Source organism: Mus caroli, chromosome 4 (assembly GCF_900094665.2).
Source record: "Mus caroli chromosome 4, CAROLI_EIJ_v1.1, whole genome shotgun sequence".
NCBI lineage: Eukaryota > Metazoa > Chordata > Mammalia > Rodentia > Muridae > Mus > Mus caroli.
Window position 1 is genome coordinate 144,136,058 of NC_034573.1, and position 19,614 is coordinate 144,155,671.

General features: G+C 53.6%; 1 protein-coding gene across 1 annotated transcript in view; it reads left to right on the forward strand.

Annotated features, from left to right (window-relative positions):
* Positions 1 to 19,614, forward strand: part of Megf6 (multiple EGF like domains 6) — a 105,366-nt gene that overhangs the window by 58,451 nt on the left and 27,301 nt on the right. The window contains exon 5 of the mRNA XM_021160676.2: positions 14,977 to 15,099. Within this exon, the coding sequence (XP_021016335.1) occupies positions 14,977 to 15,099 (123 nt within the window). The remainder of the gene's footprint in view (positions 1 to 14,976; positions 15,100 to 19,614) is intronic.

The window sequence follows — 19,614 nt, forward strand, 5'->3', positions numbered from 1 at the left end:
CTTCTCAGATCTGGGACTAGATGTGGAGGCCACCCTGCCTGGCCTTCATGTGGATGAGGCAAACACATCTGAAACATCTTCCCAGACCCAACAAAGCTCCTTTCTGTATGCTCAGTCATCTCCGCCCTGCATTGGCAAAGCCACTCCGGGACTCGCCTTCGATGCCAGTGAGGGTTGAACATCTCCTGAAGCCCTCACGAAGGTGTGTGTCTCAACCTGGGCCTCTGTCAGTAAACCATGACAAATAGGCTCTCAGGTCTTAAGTCGTTAGAGGATTCAGGAAATGCTCAGAGGCTGAGGCCAGCATCCTGCTTGCCAACTGCCAGACCAGCTTTAGAGGCTGATCATAAGTAGAGAGCTTCTGCTTGCTTGCCAGCTCTGCCTGTGGAGGGCTAGCCTGTGTCCTGGGTGATTAATCTCCTCTGCCTTCTCTTTACCTAGGTTCTAATGGGGGCTCCTTGCAAGTTCAGGCAAGCTCCAGGGCCATAATTTACCTTACCTTGCTTGCTGCCCTCTGGCTTGGAGCTCATTTCTAAAAACATTCCTATCTGTAAGATGGGTCCAGTCCTTACTCTAAACTGAGTAGCCTGAAGGTTCTTGTGATGTTGTAACAGGGTGAATTATTCTGTCTTACTCAGTGCTGTCAGGATGGTGGCCAGAGCTTCTCATGGGGCAGGGGAGGAGGCTTGGCAGCCCTTTCTGATTCAGGTCTCCAGGCCTGCCTTCCCATGCAGTGTGGGATTCTGCAAGTGATGCCCCAGAGAGGGAGGCTCAGCCTGATGACCCAGGCTCCTGACTTTACCCAGCCAGAGAGGTTTAAGAGCAGAGCTGAGATAGTCTTGGAATGTTCGTGAGACTCCAGCTCTTCATGGACACTATGTCATTGTCCCCAAGGAGGCTCCCCCAAATCAGGGTTCCCAAGAAGCTTGTCTCACCCGCTCTCAGCTGTCACAGTGGCTCCAGTCCCATGTCTGTCACACCCACTGATGCACGATTGTTGCCTGAGAGTTCAGCCAGGTCCTCTCCGTCTCTAGGGAGAGGAAGGAACGTGGGAAGTGAATTGAAGCTCTGATTAAGAAGGCTGACGGCAGCCGACCCAGGCCAGCTGTACTGATCTCTAGGGAGGATTAACGGTGCTCCTTCAGACCCCTGATTCTTATGCCTGTCCCCTGGGATGGCTGTGTACTTGCACCCCTTTTGAAGTAGAGCCTTCTCTGACTCTCTTGCTGTGTAGTATCTGGACCCCAGGAAGCAGTGTTCCTGTGGAGTCTTCCCAAGTCTTTAAGTACCTGTGGACTGAACTCTTGGGGGTAGTCTGGCCTCAGTGGATGGGAAGAACAGTGACTGAAGCACCCTACTATGCTCTTGGCACTCACAGTGCTGGATCATTGATGGTACCCTGTGATCATCCCCAAGGAGGCTCCTTTCCAAGGAGGCAGATGTGCCATGCAGGAAAGGCCTCCCAAGCTTCACAAACTGTTAAAGAACTGACCTAGAGGACAGAGAAGGTCAGTAGTGGCTGCTGAGTCCCAAGCAGGGATGGAGACCCCAGAGCTGGCTGGTGACCTCAGGACCCTGTTTTCAGCCACTTGCATGGCCCCTGCTCCCACTGGAATCCCTCCATTCTCCCAGGGCCTTTGGGAACACGAGAGAGTTGCGTTCCTTTCCTGTCTCTCTGGTCAGCACTATCTGCACAGAGCTGGCATTTGTGTCTACCAATGTCCACAGAATCTGCAGGGTGGTAGCATGAAGAGAGGTTAAAGCCTGTAGCCCTGTCCACCCGATAAGTTAGAAAACCCGAGTGCCGTCAATGAGGAACAGGCCTCACCAGATGCCAGTTCTGCCGGCCTCTGTCCTGGCTTAACATCTAATGTTGTGATTAGTCAGTTCCTACTGTTGCTCGTCCATCAAATGAGGAACTCAGTCATAGTGGCGAGAGTGGCCTGCTGCACAGACAGAGCTCGAGGCTGGCAGATGTGGTCACACACCTGTGGGCTCTGGAGTCAGGCATGAACCTGGCCTTCTGGCCATAGAGTCACATCCTTCTTTCTGCCAGTGCCAGAACTAGGGCTTTCCCAGTCCAGTGTCCCCTGGATATGGTAAGGAAACCCAATTACAAATGCGATCCTTCCAGGCAGGTTTTCCAGAGCCACCCATGGCCAGGGCCTCCCTCCATCAGAGGTGCTGAGAGTTGAAAGCTCTCATTTCCCATTGCTGGCTCTCGCCCATTCCTCTAGTGAGCAAACTGGCAGGTAAACCCCTGGTTGGGGCCAAGGCAAGAAAATAATAGCCTTTAAGGTCAGTGTGTTGCCAGCCCAATGGCAATAGTGCAAGAGGCCCGTCCTACCTCCCCAGAGCCTTTGGGGAGTGCCATCTCTGGAGGGCGCCAGCACAGGGAGCTGGTAGCCTCTGGTAAACACCAACCCACTTCTTGGCATAAGTCCTTGTGGGTGCAAGCAGACCTGCAGGAAAGATCTAGACATAGGGGTCATGAAAGTTTGAGCCCCCAGTGCCAACTTAGGACAGCAATGACTCAGGAGTCCCCCATCCCAGGGCTGGGGCTAAGAGCACTTGCCTAACATATACAGAGCCTTGGGTTCAATCCCCAGGACGGCACAGATTTCATGGTTGTTTATACCTACAATCTCAGACTCAGGAAGGAATGCAGGAGGAGTATCAGAAGTTCAAGGTCACCTTCCTTTACTTTTGAGGCCAGCTTGGGGCTATAGAGACTGTCTCTAAGAACAGCTCCCCCTCCCCCATTACAAGAAGCTGAGCTTTCAAACCAAGCATAAGGAAAGGAAGCAGACGGTAGAATGGAGGGCCTCAAAGTGTTGTAGGAATCCTGGCCAGTATCCCACAGGACAGTCAGTCATTGAGCTGCGAAAATGACCATCAGGTGACATGGGGATGATATTTCCCTGGTTCTGGAAGCTTCTACACAGGACGAGAAGTCTTCCGGGCTGGAGAAAGGGACGTTACAGGCGCCCCTTCTGCTCCATCCTCATGGCACCTCAGCAGCTTTGCTCCCTAGCTGTCAAAGTCTCCTTCTCAGTAGCTGAGCATTTGGTGGGTAACGGGGATACTAAATCTGCCTTAAAGAGCGGTCATGGCTTGTGTGACCTAGAACAACTCAGTCACTGTTATGTCTCCTGGAAGTGAAGCTGACAGGCAGGCCTTCCTCCTGGCTAGCAGATGGCAGAGCATATAGACCTGGTTACAGGACCTGTACCTCATGGCCAGTTGGGGTGGTGGTTCGGGGGTCGGGTGAGGGCATTGCAGCAGGAGTGGGGTCAAAGGCAGGGGTGGAGGCAATACAGGAGTAGGGGCTGGGATGGGAGCAGGGAGGGGGGAGGGAGCAGTACAAGAGTAGGGGCCAGGTTGGGAGTGGGACCAGTGTGGGGGTGTGCAGTATAGAAGTGGGAGGGGGAGGAGGGAGGAGGCAGTACTGGAGTAGGGGCAGGGGCGGGGCAAGGGCAGGGGGAACCTATACTTAGCCTCAGCGGTATCTCTTCTCCACTGTTGTCTCCTGCCTCTATTTTCATACTGGACCAACCTCTACTTGTCCCAAGGCCTCTGCCTCCTACCTTGTCCCTGTGCAGCCATGCCTTCAAGCTACCATTTCTCTCAGTACATTGGTTTGAATGAAGGCTGCACCTGCCACCCAGGGATACTTTCCCTGCTCAACTCTTGTCTCTTCCCTAAGGCATCCTGGGAAGTGAGTCTTAAGCCCAGCCCCTCCCCCCATTTCACTTCCCCAACTATAGACTCTGCTGTATAGTTGAGTTCCTAACTCCACCAAACCTTCAGACTTTAGACACTAGAGCCCTTTATAATTCTGGACAGAGTCAGTGGGGGTGGGGGGAGGTCTGTGATCAGCTGCTATAAGGAGACCCATGTGCCACCTCGGGCCCCGTAGGGATTTGAGTAGTGGAAACCCTGTTGAGTCAGAGGTCACTCCTGTGAGTCTTATGTGGATGCAGACGGTTCCTTAGAGTCTAGGCAGCATATCGCCAGTGGCCTTGGCAGAACAAGAATTAATGGCCAAGTAGATCCCTGTGGATATTGTAAGGTAGCAGCATTTGGGGCTTCTTGCAGGTGCCCGGCAGGAGCTGGCTGCCAGCCTTTGCCCTAGCATCCAGCAGGTGGAGAAAGGCGAGCTGGGGGTGGGGGCTGCTGAGCCATGAAGATGACAGAAAATCATGGTCCCAGTGACAGGTTGCTGGTCCCAAGCCACAGTCAGTTGGATCCAGTCATTGTCCAGATCTCCCACCTTGGCTGCCTGGTATCCAGGGCCCTTCTTCCTCATTGCCTAGCAACCTTCAGCTACCTGCTCACATTCTCTGACAAGTTAGTTTTGTAGTCCTGAAAATATCTTCTCCAAAGGTCACATCAGGACCTCCCTCCCCAGGAAGCTTCCCTAGTCAGTAGAGCCAGTTTGTCCCCTTCTCCGAGTCTAATGCAAGACTCGGGTGTCCATGGATTTGTCTTGTGGTCACTGCTCTCCCTGGGGCCCAGGGAGACGACTGACCTCCCCCAGGGTGGGAATGCATCCTTGGTGGTGCACCTGTCAGGATTTTCCGGGGCCCATACAACCACAGGGAGAGAGACTGAGACTGTGATCAGACACTGGGTATACTTGTTCTGGGGTCCCTGTGTGGGTCTTGTCCGGCGCTTGTAGTAACTCCTGGCATTATTATGGTTTGGGGTCTCAGGTACTTCCTGTGGATTTGATGCTCCTTGGGATGTATGGTCCCTAGAGGAGGCTGTGGGTCAGGACTGCTCTCCCAGGAGGCCCTCCATCTGCAAGGGTAGAGCCCCCCTTATTTCCACCTGGCCCTGCCAGGAATGGTTGCAGGCAGGAAAGGCAGCTGGATTCATTTTTCTTCCTTGGCTTGGGTGAGGAGCAGGGACTAGTAATGGATTTACCAGAAAACTCACTCAGAATGATTCCAGGAGGCTCAGCCAGACCCTGTGTGCTCTGAGGCTGGGCGGGAACCTTGGCACACTCTGGTCCAGAAATGACCTCCACACAACACAGTAGGAGAGGGGCTGGGAGGAACGTCTCGGAGTCTGGTCTCCGTAGGGAAGTGGGCTGAGCTATATTTGGCTGCAGCCTGCAGACTGACTGACCTCCTCTGGAGGTGAAGGGTCAGAAACAACCAGCAGGTGCATGTCCTGTCTAGGAGGGGGTTCAAGGGTAAGAGGGGGTTCTTTGGCTTAGAGAGGCTTGGGTCCCTGGTCCCATGCAGGTTCCAGTCCTGTTCTGGTTTCATTTCTGCTGATAAAATACCCTGATAAAAAGCCGATTGGTGGTGGTGGTGGTGGTGGTGGTGGTGGTGGTGGTGGTGGTGGTAGGGAGACAATTCCAGGTTGCAGGCCATTGTTGAGGGAAGCCCTAGAAGCAACGGCCAAGCACATCCATGTCAAAAGTAGAGAGAAACAACGCTTGCAAGTGTGTTCAGCTCGGTTTCTCCATTCACGCCGTTCAGGCCTAACTGTATAGGAAATGGCGCCTCCCACAGCAGACCGAGTCTTCCTACTGGGATTAATTCGCTTCAGACAGCCCTTCACAGTCAACGCTGACAGTCCTTCATGAAGACTCTTCTCAGCTAATTCTGGGTTGAGTCAAGTTGACAATTAAAGGTAACTGTCCCAAGCCTCTTCGTGGCCCTTCTCCCTGTAGCTGGAGATGCAGTTAGTATGGGGCTGTCCTTGACTGGTTGGCAGCCCACCCTCCTCTGTCTGCACCTTATCTGGGCCTGGAAGACCTTCCCTTCAGCTCTCTTAAGGTCCACTTGGGAGCATGCCTGGACTGGCCCAGCACAGGAGGCACGTGAAGATACTTATGGACATCATGCCTACCCAACCAACTACCTCACCCACCATGGGGTGGCTTTAGACATGAGATTTAGATCTCATTAGGACTGTCTCTAAAGGCCTCTGCTTCCTCTTGTATTTTATACCCTTCCCTGACCGCTGTGGACTGTTACTGCTTGGTCCTTCACCAGGTCTACATAGGCAGTTCTATCCAGAGCTGATCCCATGGGATGTTGCCAGGTAGGACGGGCATAGTAGAGGGAGGTAGGCTTGTCGATTAGAGTCATCTCTGAGTTCCTAGAATCCTGGACGAGGTGTTACATAGATATCTATACCCTCAGCTATCATGCATCTGTGCAGCTATACCTTACCCAGTGCCACTCCGTGCTCAGCCTTGTGGGGCTGGGTACTGTTCATCTCTTTGGGATTTAGTAACATGCGCTTAGGTGTTTGATATCTGAGTTGGACCAGGGTAAAAAGCTGCAGGGAAAGGATGTTGCTAGGAGACAGATTCACATCAGAGTCCACTTTCTTGGGAAATGCCAGTTCTGCCGCACTGCCTAGAGTCAGGGGCCTCCTAGCTCTGAAGGAAGTAGTGGTGTTTAGGGGAGTCATGGTGGTGTTTGGGGGAATCAAGACAGAGAAGACTGGTGGCTGCTGGCTTGGGGAGGGAGCTGAGCTGACTGGAGATGGGCGTGGCCCCTGCTGCTGACACAGACATTCCACAAGCGAGCCACAGCGGGTTTGTATTGGGAAGGCATTTCCCAAACAGCATCCAGATCCCAAAGTCCTATGTCTGGATATGTTTAATGACACTGAGGGAGATGGTGGGGACAGTAGGGTGGCTTTGCAAGTCCCTGGACTTTGATTTGGGCCAAGATGTATGGATGCAGGACATGGGAATAAATGGCCCCATTTGGGTTAGAATAGCAGCTGAAGTCAGTAGCTGAGGGGGTCAGTGGGCACGTGGCTACTGATGGATAGGCCAGGTCTGGAGTCATTTTTAGGCCAGTCTGGCAGGATCCCATGACATCTTTAGGTGTGATGGGGAAGGACAGGTCCTTCAGGGACCAGCTCTGGACACTGTCATGACTTAATGTTTAGCCTTAGGGTTTGGCATTATTAAAGGGCCCAAGCCTGACCTCCACACTTCACCCACAGGAGGGAGGCGCTGCCATGGCCACTCCATATTATAGGGGAGGAAACTGGGGTGTCATGGCTGGGTTGGGGCATGGGAAAGACAACTAGGCAGGGTAGTGCTATAGCAGGAGCTGAGAGCTCACAACTGATCTACCACAGGAAACCAAGAAGGCTAACTTGAAGTGGCAAAGTTTTAACACCCCCCCAACCCCTGTCTCACCCACGGTGAGACAGTTTCCACAAACACCATGACTAAAGCAAGTTGGGAGGAAAAGGGCTTGTTTCAGCTTACAACTCTCAGGACTTGCTTGATGACAGAAGGAAGTCTGAGCAGGATCTCGGCAGAATCTGGAGGCAGGAGCTGAAACAGAGGCTGTGGAGAGAGGAGGGATGCTGCTGTGAGACAGACTTCCTGAGGAGATGTAGTCTGCACAGTGTCTACTCACTCCAGATAGGGGAGCTCACAACACACTAAAGTGTGGTTGCCATTAAGGTCCCACTCAGGAAACCGATAAGTTTTATTGGGGCAACATACAAGAATATGGGTGAGGGATTAATTACAGGAGGAGAAAATGACTCAAAGACAGCTGCATCACAAAAGCCCACCCCAGCATGGGTGACTGTTCATGAAAGCTGGGAACTTGGAGCACACTGAACAGCCTGCAAAGCAGCTCAACCAGTGGGACAGTGTGCTTTGCAAGTGCCTTTCCAGTTGGCCTAAGCTACCCTTCCAGGCAGCTTGTCTGAGAGTGACTCTTAGCAGCCTTGTTTACCCTTTGGGGGAGGGGCCTAGTGAAGCTGGTTGGTTTCAGGGACTTCCTGAAGCTCTTTTGAGTTGTTACTTCTTATCCTTCAGGAGCTTCTCTGCAGGATAGATTGTTTCAATCTTGAGGAAATTGCTACACAACAGCCCCCTTGCTGGCTTGCTGTGTTTGCAGTTTTTAATACAGCCTAGGACCACCTGCTCAGGAGTAGCACGAACCATGCTGGGATGAGCCCTCCCACACAAATCATTAATCAAGAAAATGCCTAATTAAAGGCTTGCCTACAGGCCAATCTGATGGAGACATTTTCTCAATTGAAGTTTCTTTTCCCAGATAACTGTAGCTTGTTTCAAATGTACATATACACATGTATACATGTAATTAAAAACAAACACTCATCAGATAAGTGGTGGCCTCCTTCCAGGACCTTGAGTTTGGAAGATGTCAGAGTGTGTTTTGCCCAAGCAGGAGTTAGTGTCACTTTGTCTGCCACTTGACCAAGCCTGCGGCCCAAAGGGTACCAGCAGAGGAAGTGCTGGCTCATCACTCACTGGTGAAGTGACTTGACTTGGAGAGTCCTGTTTCTCTAAGCGAGCTGGGTACCTCATCCCATGCTTCTCTGATTCAGCTAGAGCCCTAACTTCCAGACGCCAGTGGGATCCAGGATACAGGTTGGGACCCTCACGTTTCCAGTGGCAAATGGGGTGCATGTTGAACAGTAGCCAGCAGTGCCATACTATGAGAGTTGCCTGCCATCCAGCCCCACCCATACCATGCCTATTGGGGAGGTTTCTGGAAGCACCCCAAGGCAAGGGCTTGGAGCCTCTGAGGTGTGCCACTCAGGGAAGGCAGGAGAGGGGGGCTTACCCCGCAGACCAGCAGATCCCAGACAGGCATGTCTATGCTGTCATGCCCCAGCAGGTTGGTGATACGGTAGGCTGGGCCCCAGATTCCAGACAGGACAGGGCAGGTGGGATAATGTGGGCTTTCAAGGCTGCCTCTCCCAGAGGTTCTGGATTGCTGGCCAGCAGGATCTTTTCTCTGCCTTATGTGGTCAGTGGGTCAGAGGTCATGCACCTTTCTAACCCATGGTTTGGTGACCCAGGGAGCATGAACCCTCTTCCTTCTTGGCAGCTATGGCTAACACAGCCTTGTGCTCACTGTCTGTGGTGTTCACAGGGAGATACTGATAGCTTCCAGCAGAGCTAATTATGTTCCTAGATGTCACTGCAGCTTTGTGGGCTGCCGTCAGGACTCCGGAGTGTGCATGGACAGGTGACCTGCCCTTCCACCATGGTTCAGGGACTCAGCTTAGAGTTGGAGTACCTTCCCAACGGGGATTACATGGTGACCAAGCACCCTATCTTATCCAAGTTTCAGCATGCTGGGCACATCTCAGGGTCTGGGAAAAAGGAGGGAGTCTGTGATTGAGAGGGTGTATTGGAAAATGGTACAGGCTCAAGCTGGAATCCCGGACCTGACTCTCATGCAAGGTGATCTACACAGCCTCTGGTTAAAGGTCTGAACATGTAGCTTCTTGGAATTAGAGGAAGTATCTTCTGCAGACCCTCACCTGTACAAAGGGCTGTGCCCCCGACCCCTACCTCTCCAGCTTGTCTATACTGTTCTCTAGTTCTCTCTTGGTGCCAAAGGAAGCTGGGACTCTTTCCAGGCTCTCCTCATGGAGCCCAGTGGAGGGTAGAAGATACTGGGACACTGGGCTTAGAAGCAAGGGGGTGGTGGTAGCATCTCCATGCCTAGGATTCCGGCTTTGTACTGTGGCCTCACAGTGCCCCGCCTCCTCTCACTCCCCACCAAGCCTCCTCAGCAGGGCCTCTCAGCCTTGCCAGGATGGCTTCATTCTCTACTTTGGTTTCTCTTCTGTGCTGGCCAGGACACCGTGACTGTGTGTCCGTGCACCCACTCTGAAGTTGCACATCCGTTAATGTCTTCTGTATGCATTTGTACGGGGGTGGGGTGGGGTGGGGTGGGACGCAGGGGCAGGGGGCTGTGTATACACATGTGTCTGTGGATGTGGATGTATGTGCCTGTGGTTTTGAGTGGATCATGATTTGATTGTGAGTGAGCCAGTAGGAATTCACGGGGCGGGCTGGCGGGACCAGCATGGCCCCCTGGGGGGCTTGGGGCGGGGCTGGGAGGGGGCGGCTCCCTCTGGAGTCTGAGGATTTGGCCTTTACCTGCAAGGGGAGGAGGGAAAGCTGAGACCATAAAGGCAAAAGGGGCGGGACATGCCAGACCCAGAGCTGCTGCCTGCCGGCACACACAGCCTGAGTGCCTCAGAGTTGGAGTGTGTCCGACTGTCTGTGTCTGAGCTGGATGTACACTGGAGCCTGGAGCTGGAGCTCTGAACAAGGTCCCTGAGCTCAGGCTGCCCACTGCTTCACAGACCCGGCATGGAGATGTCCCGGGGCTGGGGCGGGCTGGCAATGCTCTGGTGGCTTCTGGGCAGCCTGGGGAGTGTCACCAGCACTCACTACCGCTATCTGTGGAGGAACTGCTACCCATGCCACCTGAGCCAGACCGGCTACCCCGTGAGCACCAATGACCAGAGGCCAGGTGGGCACCCCAGGAGCAGGAGTGGGTGGGGTCACAATGTCCCTCCCTTTGTGTCTCTCTCTCTCTCTCTCTCTCTCTCTCTCTCTCTCTCTCTCTCTCTCTCTCTCTCTCTCTCATTTACTTATGCTTGATGTGTATGGTATGCTTGTTCTGTCTGCATGCATGTATGTGTACTTTGCGTATGCAGTGACCTCAGGGGCCAGAAGAGGGTGTCGCATCCCTTGGAACTGGAGTTACTGATAGTCGTGAGCCCCCATGCGGGTGCTGGGAATCAAATCCAGTTCCTCTGGGTGAGCAGCCAGTGCTGTCAGTGCCAGGAACTGAGCACAGGGTTGGAGAGAACAGGACCAGAAGAACCCAGCAAGAGGTCACTGCTGCTGAGTCAGGGTCCAGATGTGTCCTGAGCAAAGTGCAGAGAGGTCACTTGATTGGAGGAGGCTACCATTCCTGCTTCTTGCTCTAAGCTTCTGATGCCCCCTCCTCTGTATCGGCCACTCTGGAGTCAGGCAAGAAGGCAGGCTGAAGAGAGGTGCTCAGGGACCATGCCCCTAGAAGCTAGACCTTTTGTGGGGGTGGGGGGTGGGTGCTGGTGTGAGTATGGTAGGTGTTGTCATTTTGCCACACGAGCCTCTCAGTTCTAGCCAGCAGAGCCACTTAGAGGCTCTGCGCTTAAGATTCTAGTAGTCACTGGGGTGAGACTCCTTTTATTCTATTTCACCCTGAAATCTGGGATTTGATGCGTCTGAGCCAGCCTCTCTCCACGTGGCTATCTATACAGAGCTCAGAGCTGGCACCCTCAGGAATGTGTGACTTGGGGCTGTTGTGTGTTGGGCTCTTGAGTGACTAGTCACTTGCAGTCCGGGGAGAGACAAGGGTTGCCTGAGACTCTTGGGAGATGTTCCTGTGGTGAGTCCCACCCAGGAAAAACCAGATGCTGCCTACCTCCTCTGAGGCACCTGATCCAAGGGTCCAACAGCCTCCAGCTCCAAGCAGATCTCTTGCTCAGTGGTTCTTCCCAGGCCAGGCCAGTATGTCACTCACTGCCTTGTAAGTGGCTCTTGGGAGCTTGTGTAGCATCAGGAGGCTGTGGAGAGCTTGGAGCCCGGTCCCTGCTCTGAGCTTTTGCAGGAGCAGCAAGAGGAAGGCTTGTTTGTGGAGTATGGCTTACAAGAGTGAGAACCCGGTGCCTTGTTTGTGGCAACAGAAAGCTCTCACTTGGCATCTGGCAGAGTGGGAAGGACCTGGGGGCCCTTGTGTTTTCTGGAAGCCATGGTGAAGCTTGAGAAAGCTCCGAGGTAGTTTCCACAGAGGCAGCATTTGGTGGCTGGCTAGCTCTGACTGGTGCGTGCCGCTGGGTTAGGTACGGATTGGTGCCCCTGGTCTGTCCTGGAGGTGTTCTTAGTGCCTCCCCGCAGCACCACCAGGCTCAGCCTCAGCTAAGCAGATACTTACAGGTTTTTTCCAGATCCCAAGGGAACTGGCCCAGGTTGGCACAGCAATGCTAGCAAGTACCGCTTATCCTGTCCCGAGGCTGCCAAGTCCCCATTCACTGGCAACAGCAGAGGAGGGCAGAACAACTTAAAATGACCTCTCCTGCCCCCCAGCCAGATGGCCCTTCTCTGGTACTCCTGGGGACTCCGCAGACAGTGGGTTTGCCTGCTACCAGAAGTAGCCCCCTGAACAAGCAGGTTCCATTCTGACTCCCAGGTCCGGCTGGCGGGCGTGTTGTGCTCAGGCTCATTCTCATGGGTCAGCAGGAGGGTGTCCATGCTACAGTGGCAGCCAGCTCTCTCTGCTCTTAGCCGGCTCTGCTATCGGGGCATCTCGGGATGGTCCCACTGCACAGTCCATGTGACCCCAGCTGCATTGTCTATGTGTGGGAGGTCTGCACAGTCCTGGAGCCTACGGGATAAGAAATTCCAGGGAACTTAGCCTCAGCACGTGCCAGGGGACAGAAAGCTCTCATGAACCTGGCCATGCAGATGACCTCCAGCAGGTACTACTGAGTCAGGCAGACAGGCTAGGAACTGTAGTATGGAACAGCTGCTCTCGAGACCTAAATTAAACAACAGAGCTGTCTATACTCTGTATTTTTTTTTCATGACCACTGGTAGTTCAGTCTCCATTTGGTGCCTTAAAACAATGCAGACCCAGGCTGGGGTATAACTCAGTTGGGAAGAATGCTTGCCTGACATGCATAAAGGCCTGCTTTCCATTCCCAGAGCTGCATTAAAAACTAGATGTAGTAGCATATGTCTGTAATCCCAGAACTCAGGAGGTAGAGGCAGGAGATTAGAAGTTCAGGGCTATCCCTGGCTACATAGTGAGTTCGAGGCTAGTCTTGACTATATGAGACCTTCTCTCCACCACCACCACTACCACCACCACCACCACCACCACCAATAATCAGACTACCTGCAGGCTCTGGAAATGGGAGTCCTAAGAGGCTAGAATTGATGTGTAAGCTGAGAGCAAACCTGGGCCAGCCTCTGTCATCTCCAGTGTGCAGAGGTCAAGTATATCCTGGGCTCACAGCTGGTCCTCCATCCTCAATACCAGCCATATGTGTCTTCTAGTCTCAGACCCCTGCTCCATCCTGATGGCTCCTCCTCTCTGACCCTCCTTGTCAGTTATTATTGTCCTTAATTTTTTTGTTTTGTTTTGTTTTTTTGAGACAGGGTTTCTCTGTGTAGCCCTGGCTGTCCTGGAACTCACTCTGTAGACCAGGCTGGCCTCGAAATCAGAAATCCGCCTGCCTCTGCCTCCCGAGTGCTGGGATTAAAGGTGTGCGCCACCACGCCGGGCTTGTCCTTAATTTTTGAGATAGGGTGCTACTGTATAGAACAGGCTGGCCTGGAACTCATGATTTTCCCGTCTCGGCTTCCTAAGTGCTGAGGTGGCAGAGCTAACCACCACTCCAGCTTGCTTTCTCTGACCCCTCCAGACAATCCAGAAAACTCTCCCGAGGCCAGGTCCTTTGCTCAGTCCTGTCTGCAGTTTTTCAGTTTTTACTTTGCTGTGCAGTGCTCTGGGTGGGAACATGTAACCTCCCATGCTAACTTTGAGAACCGCTGAGTCTGTGGCTCCTCAGGTTATGGCCAAAGCTCCAGTCGTAGGCTCAGCAAGCAGCTCAGGGGTCCTCCACACTGACTATAGTTCTGTGCTGCCGCCCTGTGGCCTACTTTGTGTTGAAGTGAGCAGGATTTAGGTCACGGGTCATGCCTTGCTTTCGGGTTACCAGTTACCTCTGTAAAAGGGTTTATCTCGGTTCAGAAGATGCCTGTCTGTCAGGGCTTCAGGGGTGTGTCCGGAGCAAACCCACGCTGTTTAAAAACTGTCACTCTCACAGAATTATGCCCTCTGCGTCCAGGAAGCACCTTTAGGAAGGGATGGAAGCTGGAGTCAGTATGCCAGCCCCTCCTAAGAGGCACTCAGGAGACAGTGATAAAGGCCCTACCCATGCATGGCAGATGTGTAATGGGAGTGATCAAGCACCTTGTGGGTAGGGCTGCACACAGAGTGGGGCTGGTGACTGGCCCTGTCTCAAAGGACTGTGGAGAGCTAGCATGTGTGAGTGAACAGGGAGACGGTAGCTGGCACGCCTGGGTACGGAGAGCTAGCAGGGTGGTCCTGTTGAGAAACGCCTACCTTGTGCCCAGGAGTCCTTCACAGGCTGCCTTCTTTGTGGTCAGCAGGGCTCCTGATCATGCAGCTACATACACATTGGCCACTTTGCTTGGATTGGCCTGGGAGGATTTAGCATCCCTTGCCAGGGTGCTGAGGGTGGCTCAGAGTCAATGCTCTTAAGCCTGTTCACCCTATCCTCGGTCTTGGGGTGCAGGAGTGATGCCCAAGAACCCCAGACTGTCTCAAGTTTTACAGACCAGCTGGCTGAGAAAGTCCCTGGCACTACCTCCGCTGAGCTGTGTGTGCTTTTGTGACCTGCCAAGGCTTTGAGCTCAAGACCCACTCTTCTTCGGACTCCCTGAGGTGGACGTTGTTACCCCAGCTCGTCTAACGTGGGGTCTGAAACCCTCATGTGCCCTGACTCTTCTGTCTCAAGTGTGTCAGGCCTTTGTTCTCACATCAGCTGAGGACTGTTCCTGAAACAGGAACAGGGGCTTGTGCCCTTGTTTCCCGCCTCTTGTGACAGGCACACAGAGCAGGGCACACTCATGTGGCTCCAGGTGAGCCCTTTGCCACCCAGCCAGTCAGCTCTTCACTACATCCCCATTTTTGACCAGAGATTAGAAACTGTGGAAGGGGCACCACTAAGTGAGGGGGTACACTCCCAGTAGACAGGTCCCAGGAAGCACTAAGAAACAGAAAGGAGGATGCTTCCTGGACAGACAGACGACAGACACTGTCCATGCCTGGAGTCTATGCTTGGCCCTAAAGCTCCTCCCTGGAGCCCTCCCTGGGCTGGCCCTACCCTTGGGGTTGTGTGCATCTGCTATAAAGAAGACAATGGCTCATGCTGAAATTTCCTCTGGTAGCAATTCCTGTCAGGGCATGCCAACCTTGGAAGATGGGCACTGATTATGTCTGGGGTCACAAGGGAAATAGATAAAGTCTGAGAAGGTCTTGAGTTCGGGTGCCGTCTGTCTCCTTGGTGCAGTGGGCCTGGCCCAGTGTGTACCTAGCTGGTAACTCCACTCTCTCTCCCTCTGTCTAGATGTGGATGAATGTCGATCACACAATGGTGGTTGTCAACACAGGTGTGTGAATACTCCCGGCTCTTACCTCTGTGAGTGCAAACCTGGCTTCCGGCTCCACACAGATGGCAGGACTTGCCTGGGTAAGTGTCACCTGCCTGGGGCTCTGAACCTTTGGTGAAACTCACTCTCCAGAATGTACCCATGTCTGCAGAAGGGGCCCAGTTATGTCTGAGTGGGCTGGCACTGGGCTATGCCCTTGGCGGCTCCTTCCTGAGGAGCATGGCTACCTAGGAGTCCTAACTGCACCTTTACTGCACTCCCCAGGTCCCTGTGCCCTCAGGCTGTGCCCGCTCTGCAACCATGCTGTCTTGTTGAGAAATTGAGACCATCTGCAGGGGTTGATCAGTCTGTGGGGGACCCAGGCCTAGCTGGGCTGCCACCAAGACATGAGGTGGGGGACTCCTTGGGTTGCTCTCAGGAGGTAGGAAGGAAGGCTGAGACTTGGCCGTGTCGATTGAAAGCATTTCTTGGTCGGCAGAGCGGGAATTCTCCGGAAGCCTGCATGTGTGAGCATGTGAGCTTCGGTAGTGGTGAGGGGCAGCCAGAGAGCAGGCCCCTGGCCTCTGACTATGTAGAGGTTCTGCTGTGAGGGAAGGGCTTAGTGGCCTCTCGAGGACACAGAGCCCCTGACAGCTTAGAGCTAAAGAAACACCCAAGTTAAGCAAAGGAAGCTTCACAATGCACTCTGGCCTGTGGACAGGCACCCAGAGTAAGGCACGGTGGGTCCCTCCCTCTGTTTCTGTGTTGTTCTGGGGGAAGGGCAACCCTACTTTCTACTTTGGAGACCCAGACAGCTTGGGCCAGTTCTGAACAGCCTGGTCTTGGCTGCCAGATGGCTGGCCATGTGCCAGCCCTGGGGGGTTGCACCCCATACACACATGTCCCAGCCTCTGTCCTCTCCACTCCAGGAGCCAGGCAGTGAGAAGCAGAAGCAGATGCAGAAATGTTGCCATGTGTTTCAGGCAGGGGTAACCGTGATAGCAGAACCCAGTGCCTGCCTGCTGGCCCTTCTGGGAGCCTGTGGCTTGGGCTCTTTAGCCTTGGGCACCCTTGCCAGGCAGGGTACTCCTTAGAGAGAGGTGACCCTGGAGATTGGTGTGAGGGGTGACCCCTGCTGCTGGATGGATCCAGGACTAGGACATTCTTCTCTTGTGACTATCACTGAGAAGCCTTGAGAGGATTAAGAGCCTGGATGACATATATCATTAACAGTCAGAGAGGAGGATGCTTCTTAGACCCAGAGTGACCGGTGGCACTGCTCAGAGGTACTGAGCTGCGGGCCTCAGGAAGCCCAGGAGGGATATCCTCTTACCCTGCCTTGGTCCTGTGCCTGCATCACCCATTGCTGTTGCTGGGAACAGACGTGCTAGATTCTACACCCTTGGGGCACCAGAAGGATGGGTTCAAGGCGTGTGTTTATTATTGATGGTCTTCACTGCCCCTGTGGCTGCTCCCTAACATTGTTTAGGTGGATGGGTTCTCAGGGCTTCCTTCCACTGGTTTCCACACACCCATGCCTGCCTCCTGGCCCCTCCTACCTGAGAGCTTATCTGACTTCAGGAATATTGGCTGGATGGGGCGCTTCAGAGAATCTTTCTCTCTCTCTCTTTTTTAAACTGTAACTTTCAGCGAGGGTTTTTACACGGATGCTTCCTAAGATCATGATCTCCTGGTTTACTGTGTCTGGGGACAGCAGGATAATGTCCTACATCTCTGTTAAGAGATGCCAGTGCAATCCTTCCTCCCTTCCTTTCTCCTGAGGTGTCACCAGGCTGAGGCAGGCCTGGACTTACTTTGTAGCCAGAGCTGGCATTGAACGTTCCTCCAGCCTCCGCCTCCCAAGTGTCAGGATTTGAGACTTGAGCCACCACACCCTGCACCAAATACTCTAAGCATAGAGAGAAAAATCAGAAAGATTCCCACTTCCATTCTCTCCTTAAATTTTACTTATTTTATTTTATGTGCACGAATGTTTGTTTGTATGTGTGTACACTATGCATAAGCCTGGTAGCCCTCAAGGCCAGAAGAGGGGGTTGGAACCCCTCGACCTAGAGTTACAGATGTTTGTGAGCTGCCGTGTGGATGCTGGGAATCCAATCCAGGTCCTCTGCAAGATTAGCCAATGCTTTTAACTGCTGAGCCTTCCCCTGCTCTTAAAAATGAGAATTTTAAGGGCTTTGCTACCAACCCACTGTAGTAGGAACATTGTTCCCTGTCTTGGACACCACTCCAATGGGGACAGCAAGGCCCCACCCATGATTAAGGATGCACTCTCCTGGGGTGCTCTGTCCTCCTTCTCATTTCTGAGGTGGGGACAGGAGGACATCCAGGCCTGAGGCTGCTCTAGTTTTTTCTGTGTTCCTGCATGAGCCAGTTCCTTCTTTCCCCAGCCATGGAAAGTAGGGCCTGCCCAGTGTGGTGGTTTGGCTGACAGTCCAGGAGTGTTCCTGCTTTCCCGGGACATTTTGCAGAGCTCCGGAGGGGAACGGCCTCGGGGTATCCTAACAGCAAAAGGGGAGCCCTGCTTCTCCGTGTGGCTGAGGTGCTCCGCGTGCTCCACGTGCTCCGCACTTGTCTAGTGGCTTTTAGTGTGACCTGGGCACTGTTCTTGTGTATGGATGTTTCCTTGTATCCTCTGGGGTGAAGGACAAATGGGGCCAGTCTAAGGGACCATAGCTATTGCTGGCTTAGCCCCATGGCAAAGAGGGGGTGGTCTCTTCAATTTATGTTACACCTGTTGGTTCAGGATGGACACCGTTGGGGAGGGCTCTGCTGCTAACACATAACACATACCTGTGGTGGTCCTGCCGCCAGAGTCACATGACTGACAGAAAGCTGCCTAGCCCTGCCCTTGGCCTGTTCCTACTTGTGTGTACCTGTGGTACACAGTTTTCACTCCCCAGGCTTTGGGATGGTAAAGGACTTTACAGGCTCCAGTCTGTCCCCAAGGCTCCGTCCTGGAGGAGAAACCTCAAGGAAAGCTGCTTGGGCCCCGGAGACTGCTGCTGGCAGTCTGCTTGATCTGGGGCCAAAGCCACAGGCAGCTCAAACGTGCAGACTGCCAGGCTCTTTTGCAAAACCCATCCCCACGGAACCGCCAATGCAGCTCTGCCCGTGTCTCCCAGTTCTTCCAAAACCTGGCAGGGGTTACAGTTGCACAAGGGGTCAGCTTCCCAGCCCTGAGAAGCTCAAGGAGGCCTGGCCTGAGGGAGAGGTGGGAAGAGAGAAAGCAGCTGCTGTGGTCAGTCCCTTCCTCTGTCTTATGATCCTACCCTGGCTCTTCGAAGGGCAGGGACTGCTTCCACTTGGCCTAGAGGAACAGGCTGAGGTGGAACAGGGGTACCGAGGTTGAACAGCCCATACTGGGTGCAGAACCCAGCAGGGGAGGTTAGGCAGCCACTGTGGGCATTCAGGGAGATGGCATGTCACGGGGGTGGGGTCATACTTGGTGGCTGACGGTGGTGCTGGCTTGAAGGGGGTAGGGGAGTTATGGGAGGGACCCATTCCTCTGCTCTTGGGTCAACTTCAGTGTCAAGTAGGCCCAACATTGGTTTTGTGATTGAGTGGACCTGCTTATGGGTTCTATCTGCCATCTATGTAACCCACCAAGTATTTTGGTAAATGCTTTAGGGGGAGGAAGCTGGGAATTTCTTATGAGGCCTCTCACTGGATTGAGTGTGTTTCCCTGGAGGGGTGCAGCTAGGAGTTAAGTCTTGGCAGTAGAAAATTGCCTAGGGCTTCCTGGAAGGACAGGCTGCTCTGGCCACTGATGGAGCATAGAGGGAGCTCTCAGCACCTTACGGCCACATCAGTTGAGCCAGCCCCAACCCTCCAGGATGATCTGGAGGCTGCAATAAAGAAGCTGATGAACTTGGCTTGGCTTGGCTTGGCTGGCTGGAGGCAGACCTGGCTCTTGTGTAGTCCATGCATAATGGTGAGCTTATGGTCTGGAGGCTGTAGCCTAAAGCCACCCTAAGGCCCAGTGTGGATGTCTCATCTTCCCACCCCATGTGCAGCCAACTAAATGACCGTCGGGTGTTCCTGATGCAAGGCTCTCTGAGGCTTTCTTTGGCTCAAGACCTAAGGTTGCGCCTGGAGTACAGGTGCTGCCTCCTGAGACTGGACAAGCGCCCTTTGTTGGGGCGCCATACATCCAAGAATGTTAACCAGGTTGGCTCAAGCAGCCCCCTGTCCTATAGGAAATGTATTTTCTACGAGATCCAGGCTCTTTCTCCACCAAACCTGTTCTTTCCTCGGAGCTCTGCACTTCACACCCTGTCCTGAGTAGTGCGACTCCTGCTGGCTGTGGGTGGAGTTGCAGCCCAGCTGTGGTGGAATTCCAACTGGTCAGTGGAGGCTGCTGGGACCAAACACCACGTGCGCTTAAGCAGCAGGGCTTTATTTCTCTCATAGTTGCAAGTCCAAGAGCAAAGTGCCAGCCCTTCTGGTCCCTAGCGCGATCAGAGCCCCATCTGTGGGACCACTTCCAACCTTAATTAAGGTATAAGACCCAGCTTCTGAACAATATCATAGGGCTTCAGCCTATGACATGATGGGGCGGAGCGGGGGGCGGGGGCGGGGCAGGGGGAGGGCGG